Below are 8,675 nucleotides of genomic sequence, written 5' to 3'. Positions count from 1 at the left end.
AAACCTCACTCTCTTTCACATATTAGAAGCTGTGGGAAAAGAAAATTGGTTGTAAATTTTCTTGGTTAGCAACAAACCTGTCTATTCTCTAATTTGAGGACAAAGGTTGAAGTTTGAAATGTCTATTATTTTCAGATAGACTGAATTTCTTGAGTTGATGTCTTTATAGATTTAAAGTGAGTGTTACATTCAAAATTTTTCTTGGTGCATAATAATTATATGTACAGTGGATTCAATTGAGGAATATTCATACATGCACATAATTTGACAAATTTCATTCCCCAGTACCTATATCTACCCTCCCCACGTTTCTCCTCCTGATCTTTCTGTATCCTACTCATTTTCCTTCTACTTCTTGAGATCCCTATTGTTCCTTTTTACTGTCTAACTTCTGCATATGAGGGAAATTTAGAAGACCCTTATTTCTTACCTTTTCTTATTATCTAGCTCAGAAAACTTTTCATTAGTTGGTTCTTTTCAAAATCCTGTGTTAGGTCCTGTGGCTCTTCTCTTAGTGCTTCATGATTATCAGTGTTTTGCATCATGTGTTGACAGTTATCTACATGTATTGCTGCTGTGGGTGTGGACTAGGCAGAGAAATTTTAACAGGTTCTTTTCTTAAATCTAAGAAGCTTTGCCTTATTTTACCTTATTATATTAACTAACAATGTCTCATTCTTTCCAAAGTTACTAAAATTCCATCTGATACTAGCCACACTAATGTGCTTTCCTTCAAATTTTGTACATGTTCCATCATTTGTAACATTGTATTATAGATTTTTCAGAAGGAGAGAAAATAATCCAGAATGTGTACTTTTTGCTCTTTATAATATCTGCAGATGATTCTATTTAAACTGGGAATATAATGAAGTAAGCTGTATGTTTAAAAGCAAGAAATATAATTTTCAAACATGTTTTTCACCACCAGGGCTACCCTAAACTCTTTATCACCTTCACGTGAGTTAGACTGCAGAGGCTCAGTTGAATTAGGAGAATTATACATGTGGAAATAATCCACTGCCTTCTTTATCAGGATATGTCTAGTTTATGAGTTATTGTTAACTAATGATGAATTTATAGACAAACAAACACTGGACAAATATTTCCATAGTTGAAAGCTTAAATAAAGCTTAGATATGCATACAGAATCTTTGGCAAGGAGGGATCAGAAATATCCCTGAAGTCAAAATATAATTTTCCTACTTCCTTTGTGTTTTACCACTTTAGCTGTTTATAAAAAGCTGTGAAATCTTTCAATTTCCAGAGTTTCTTACTCCAACTGAACAAGAATTAATTTCTTGTTGGTGCACAATGGAAATACAAATCCCTGACAACTTGCACCTGATTACATGTAAATAAACATAGAGTGCCAACTGAGATTCTGTTTGGTGGGCAGACTCATAGACAACGTCATATAAATCCTACTTTAATCTTAATGAAAACAAAAGCAAGTCAGTCCAGAGTTCATACTCTTCCCAAGTGAAGGAAATGGAGACTTACAAAACCCTCAGGGGAAAACAGGAGCTCAGGAATCTGACCTATAGCAATCTCCCTTATCTGCCAAATTCCCACTGCTGCAGAAAGTAAGCCTGCCAGCCACTCCCATGGCCAGGCCCTGCTAAACCCTATAAAACTCAGATGCTTCTTCAGCCTGTAGCCATTTTCCCCTCTTGAAAATGTGCCCCTCCACTGCTTAACAAAGCATGGCTAATCTGTTGAGGTCTGTCTCCCTCTCTTTTCCTTTTGTATTCTCTTCCATTTGCTTTCACTAAGTAGCCTCCATTAACACAATATGCATCCAGTGAAATGATTTAAATTTGTGTCAACATAAAACTGAATTATGTATTCATTTATTCAATAAGTACATGTGTATTTATTCCTCGGATAGATTTTTATTAATAATTTTAGAACCTATAAATATAGTGAGAAACATGTACTCATATGAAGGAAATGTGGAACATAGTAGACTATGTCTTGCTTATTTTTTTATAAGCCACACACCTGCTCATACGATTTAAATGTCTTTTCCCTTGTTTTTAATATTTTATTAAAAAAATTCTATTATAGTATAAAATGCACCTTTTTAAAATGTAAAGGATAATGAAGTTTGTCTTATATGTATAACTGTGGAATCAGAATATTCTTATAATTAGTAACTGAAAAATTATAAGTAAATATGTCATTATAAAACTATGGGATCAGATGTATGGTGCAATTTAATAAACAATCTATAGTTTAAGTTTTCTCTAAATTATTGTAACGAAGAGAAGATTACTCAAAGACTGCTAATATTCATTATTTCTGCTACTTTTCTAGGAATGAAACAATGGTCCACTTCATGTTTTGAATATAATCCTCCCTGCTCTGCCACTATGGTTCATTTTAAAAGGGATATGTTGAAAGGGTAAAGTTTCTAAGCTGCTTCCAAACTGCAAAGCATGAGTTAAAATGTAAAAGACCAGGCATTGTAAAGTTCCTAAGCTGTAAGGCCTGAGTTAAAAAGTGAAGGACTAGGTATTGTTAAGTTCCTCTGCTATACCCAGAAATTCCTGAGGCAGTTAAGACAATGCCCTACTGGCCATTTAGTTGATTAATAGCCTAGGGCCCTGTGTGATCTTGCAAGTAGGCATCGCAGGGCCTAAACCAATCAGTTTGAATGTGTACCCCGCTTAGGAGTAACCAATCACCCCCGCCCGACCTGTTCCCGCCAATGAATGAACTAATCATGTTTAGGAATTGTTGTTTGATTTTCCCGCTGTGTATGATGATTTGTTAAAGGAGACTGTGATGTATGTAAAGTCCCCGCCCTCCCCAAGAAGTGTACTTAAGCAGTGCTCAGCCCCTGCTCTGGGCTCTGGGCTGCTCTCCATTCTTGAGTGAGCACGGAGCCCCAGCAGGCTGGAATGGATCCCCAATAAATAAATCCCCTTCTGCAATTGCATGAGTCAGTCTCTTGGTGGTCTCTTCCTCCGAGGCTTCGCCGGACCCTTACAATGTGTATATTTTTTCCTCCTCTCTCTATCTCTTCTCCCTCTTCCATTCCCTAACAAATTTAGGGAGACAGAGTGATCTTTTCATCCCCATTTTAGGCTTATTATCTGTCCTTGAGCACACACCCACCACAGGAAGGAGATGTCCCTGGAAGATTTAGGAAGTGACTTTCAACACACCATCAGGGTGCACCTGGGACTCCCTGGAATGTAGCCTTTGAATCCTCTTTTAAAAACTCTCTGTTCTTCTTGATGGGAGGAATCAGCCTCTGAACAGAAGTTGCCTGTGCTTCTCCTTTGCTAGCAAACAATAAAGCTTCTTCTTTGTTCTCAAAACTGTGTCCTCCATATTAAATTGTCATTGGGGACAGGACTTTTGGTAACAAAATTTATGATGGAGGAGTAGACTCAAGAGCGCTCCTGCTCCAGGTTTTTGGGGCAGGCCTGGCATTCCAAGCAACTCCACCTCCCAGCTGAGGATGCAAGGCAAGCTTGTTGAGGGCTGACTGCTAGAGTTAGGAGACTGGAGAGTTTGCCTCAGTAGACCACAGGAGGTATCCCTGTGAGTAAACGGAGGGACTGAAGGGCTGTCCCAGAAACTGTTGACATCCCTTTTGCATTGGAGAAACCCTGCCTTCCTTCCCTGAACTTTATGGATTGTTCCATCTTGGTCTACTTTGAGAAAAAGAAAACTCAAAAGCCCATATTTCTTACCTTTGGTTTTTTAATGTTGTGGCAGATTTTCTGAGTCCTCTGTTCATGGCCTATTATCTTTACTTTATTGTTAGCTCTATTTTCCAGATTATATATCTTGTGTCTTTGAGGCCTGAAAATATGTCTTCTCTATGGTTTAATCAGTCAGTGATACTTTCAATTGAATTTTACATTTTATCTATTCATTTATTTCTGAGACATCTATTTGATTCTTTTTCAAAATCGCTATTTATTTAAATGAACTTTTAATTCCTTTATCTTTTCTCCTGGCTCATCCTTTGATTTTTCTCTTAGCTCATTGATCATTTTAACTCTCATCTTATTGATCGCTTCATATAGGCTTTTGTCCACTTAGGTGTCTGTGGATTCAGTTGTCAGGGGTTATAGATTTTGGAGCATGCTAGTGTCCTGTTTTCTCACATTTTCTGCATTTATATGTTGTCATTTGTCTTTTTACTCATATGGGTCATTCTCCCACTGTTGTCTGAAGGACTCTTGTGAGCTGCTTTCACTTTATTATAAATCCCAATCCAGGAATTTATCCTGGCCCATGTCAAAGAGCCCAGTCAATGTGTTTTCAGTGCTTTTTTCCTTACACCCCTTTGAAGGAACATGATGATCACCTGTGACTCAAAATAATTAAGACAAGACCATATGTTAATAAGTTTTTAAGCTTCCTAAATAATTTGAAAAAGTCCAATTGATTTGAAGTGGACATGGGACATTTGAAGTGGAAATACCACACTACAATAGGCTTAAAGTTTGGTATGAAAGAGGTGGGATTGTTATTGTACTACATATGGCATGAGCCAAAGAGAAAGAAGGCAGGGTACAATGAGAAAAAATGGAGAAAGTGAGGAAAATAATGGGGGCCAAAAGTGAAAATCAAGTGAGATTATTAAAGTAGAACGAATAAAAAGCGAATGTATTGATCCAATTCCTACTGTGCCCTAAAGAAGATAACACTGGCAAACAACCCCTCACAAAAAAAGTAATAAAATATATCATGCAAACAAACAGCACTAACAACAACAACAACAACAACAAAAACTAGGAAAGAAGAAGAAAGCAGGAAAAAAATAAGTAAAAATATAGAAGGAAAGAGAATAAATCTAAAACAATACAAAGACAAAAAAACTAAACAACGAAGCAAGTTAACAAAAGAAAAATCATACAAAAAGCAGAACACAGACACACACACACACACACACACACACACACACAAATCACATTCTTGCACATACACATGCACACGTGCACTTACCAAAAACAGAACAGAATAAAACAAAATAACAAAAAGAAAGAAAAAAAGAAACCTACAGAAATAATATTTTATATATATATATATATATATATATATATATATATATATATATATATCTCAAGGGGTCACATAAGGTCAGTGAAAGTGGCAAAAAATAGAGAGATAATGATGAGAAGAGAGAGTATGAATAATAGAGTAAAAAAGAGAAACAGAATATGTAAGTCCAATATATACAACATTTTCCATTTAAAAATATCAGAGAAAAAAACTCTTTCTAGGAATCCAGCCAATCAGAGGTCTGAGGCAATAGGATCACAGGGCTGAGCATCCCTTGGTTCATCTCTAGTGCTACAAAACTCAAAATGCAACAAACAAAATCAATAATCATCTAATAAAAAAACAGAAAAAAATTTTAAGAGCGAGAGTAGAAGAAGAAAGGGGAGTGGAGAAAGAAATAGCCAGGAAGGGAAATGAAAAAACAGAGAGGGAAGATCATCAAAAGATAAAACAGTGGTGTGTTCCCAATTAACACATTATAACATTACAGATTTTTAAAAAAAAAATTATAGAAGAATGGTTTAAGGAATGTAATTCTTGGTAGTGTGGGGGAATCTCAAATCAATACATAAAGTGATAAAACTGATATAACAAAGAATAACATTAGAGAATCAAAAATTATTCCTTGGTGATTTTTCTGAGATGGAGGGAGTTCTGAGACTCCAGGTTTGGATTTTGCACAATTTTGGGAGTAGGCCTTTTGTACACAACATATAGTTGGGGTTTTCTTTCCCTTTTCTTTCAATGACAAGCACATTGTTAATAGCTTCAAACTCTAGCCTCTTTAATTTTTGAGTACTTTATGCATTGTTCCCTTGATCTTAATTTCAATCTTTATTACTATTTTGATTTCCTTAATTGTTCTTATTTTGCTCATTGTATATCATTGATAACTTTAAAAAATTTATTTACTTTTGTATTGACTTAACTAGTAATACTATTTGTGGGAACTTAAAATTTGGTGTTCCGATTAACATTCATGCATCTATTCTGAATTTGTAATGCTTAATAAATGATTTAATGTTTATATTGCTTTAAATTAAGTATATATCCTTTAAGTGGTGTTGGTCTGCTATATAAGAAAATAGCAACTAAATCTTACCAATGATTATGAAGATATCTTCAATTCTGATGAATCATAAACTCCTGTTGATATAATCTTTCCCAATATTGTAATAAGCTTGGAATACTTTATTTTTTTAAATATATTTTAGCATGTCTCTGCAGTTTTGGGATTTTACTTTTTTATTTTCATTGTTGCCTTTATGCTATTCATTTTATAACTCGTATTACAGTAAGAAAGTAGCTAGCACTATTGTCATATAATTTAATGTATAGATAACTAACTTACAAGTGGAGAAAAACTTAATTTCTTGGAAATTATATTTTTTAGTTTCTCACTTAAAGAAAATTCAATACATGTATTTGATTTGAAGTAATAAAGAGTTTAATACAGGTGAGATCAGGATGAAATGTTAAATGTCATTGAGAAGGCTAATTTGACTAAAATGCAGAAAGGAAACAATGAAGTTAGCAGTAAAACAGTCACGGAATGTTTCATTTTCCTTTGATTCATCAAAACTTCTGCTTCTTTGAGAAAAACACAATCTTCTTTATGCAGTCATTGAAAGCATGTTTCACTTGCTTGTTTCTCAAGGTGTAAATGAAAGGGTTCAGCAAGGGCGCTACAGAAGAGGTGAGAATTGAAACTCCTTTATTTATGGCCACCTCTTCCTTTGCTGAAGGCTTGATGTAGATGAAGATGCAGCTGCCATAGGTGATGGAAACCACAATCATGTGGGATGAGCAGGTGGAAAAGGCCTTTTTCCTTTGCTGAACAGAGGGGAATCTCAGAATGGTCCTGATGATGTACGTGTAGGACAGAACTACACAGACTAATGTAATAATGAGGGCAAATACAGCCACAATGATAACCATCTGTTCTAGTACCCATGTGTCTGAGCAGGAGATCTTTAGGAGGGGACTTGCATCACAGCTGAAATGATCAATGGCATTAGAATCACAGAATTCAAGCTGGAGACCTACACTTAAGGGTGGGACAATAATCATCAAGCCAGCTACCCAGCAGGAGAGGACTAATAAGGTGCACACTCTGTTGTTCATGATGGACATATAATGAAGGGGTTTACAGATGGCCACATAGCGATCATAGGACATGGCTGCCAGGAGAAAAAATTCTGTTGCTCCAAAGAGAAAAACAAAAAATATCTGACTTGCGCAAGCATTGTAGGTAACAGTATTGTCTCCAGTTGATAAACTGTACAGGAATCGAGGGATACAGACAGTAGTAAATGAAACTTCTAGGAAGGAAAAGTTTCTGAGGAAGAAGTACATAGGAGTCTTAAGATGGGGATCCACCAATGTGAGGGTGATAATAGTCAGGTTCCCTGTTACACTCAACATGTAGGTGAGCAACAGGAAGATAAAAAGCAGAACTTGCAGTTTTGGGTCATCTGTCAGTCCCAGCAGGATGAAAGTGGTTATTGCTGTGTGGTTCCTCATCATTGAACCTTGATATTTACCTAATCCTTGTGTAAAAATCAAAATTTTCTGAAGAAAAAACATATTCAAATTCTACAACAAAGAGGTGTGCATATAGAAGCCCAGCAAATCAGACTACGTTTATCTTTTCCTTTTACATCATAATCAATATTTTTATTATTCAAGTAGCCTTACTGAATTTTAAGTCTACAAGTAGTGGAGATTTCCTTAAGAGTTCATGTTATTGTAAAGCAATCCAACTGTTTTTGATCATTTGTTCCCCCTCAGAATTTACAAATGTAATTGACTTATCACATAGGAATCATTATGTGGATTGGATTTCCAGGTAGGTTAAAGAAAGATCTCATTTTATGGGTGGCTAATATTTCTTCGTCCAAGGCAAACCTTGGATACAGGGCATATCCAGGTAACTAAAAGCATGGATTCTCTTCACTACCTGGTGATTGTTGTAAGGAAAAAAAATGATAATGACAAAAAAGAATTCTTTATAGTCAAAACTATAGTACTTACTGATGGATTGATGTACAACTATTTTACCTATAGTATGAGAAAATGTTATGTACAAGATATTTACAAAAAGAGAACTTTCTTATGCATTCATTTATGCTTAATTATTTAATTGTGGCTCCCTTTTTCTCAAAGCCCAAGAAAATAATTTATATTTAATTACACTAAATAGCACTTTCTAGGCTGCATCTTTTTCATGATGTTTTCAATTCATTAGTGTCTCCTTTGCTCAGCTTCCCTCCATTGAGGTTTTAACTGGCCGTGTGGGACTTTCACTTGCAACTGCCTTGCTTTCCTAGTACTCACTAGACTTCATTTCTGTTGAATCAAGTAGCAAATTTTAATTTTTATCTTGCCTGAAATTGCCACAGCATTAAAAAGCAAAGATTGGTCATTCTTTAAATGAGTCCCAGGCCATCTTTCTGATTTTCTTTCTAGGATTATATTGTTATTTTTAGTGTCTCTCTTTCTAGCCTTCTCTTTTCTCTATTCATATATGAAATATTGGTGTTCCCCAGTATTCTATTTTCAGAACTCTCACTTCTTGTGTTATGTTTATTATTCTTTTTTCTCTGTACTCTCCATGAATGATTTCACCAATTCATGTATTTTATCATTCA

General features: G+C 35.3%; 1 protein-coding gene across 1 annotated transcript; it reads right to left on the bottom strand.

The window, feature by feature from the left end:
- Nucleotides 1-6,600: 6,600 nt before the first annotated feature.
- LOC139705075 (olfactory receptor 6C2-like) lies at nt 6,601-7,548 on the bottom strand. The gene has a single exon (XM_071609274.1). The coding sequence runs from the start codon at nt 7,546-7,548 to the stop codon at nt 6,601-6,603; it is 948 nt and encodes a 315-aa protein (XP_071465375.1).
- Between the last annotated feature and the right edge of the window lie 1,127 nt (nt 7,549-8,675).

This window comes from Marmota flaviventris, chromosome 3 (assembly GCF_047511675.1).
Source record: "Marmota flaviventris isolate mMarFla1 chromosome 3, mMarFla1.hap1, whole genome shotgun sequence".
NCBI lineage: Eukaryota > Metazoa > Chordata > Mammalia > Rodentia > Sciuridae > Marmota > Marmota flaviventris.
The sequence above is the reverse complement of the archived record's forward strand: the minus strand, read 5'-3'. Positions and strand labels throughout refer to the sequence as shown.

Bases quoted from the DNA above. Each gene is read 5' to 3' on its own strand.
- LOC139705075 (XM_071609274.1), bottom strand. From the start codon at position 7,548: ATGAGGAACCACACAGCAATAACCACTTTCATCCTGCTGGGACTGACA.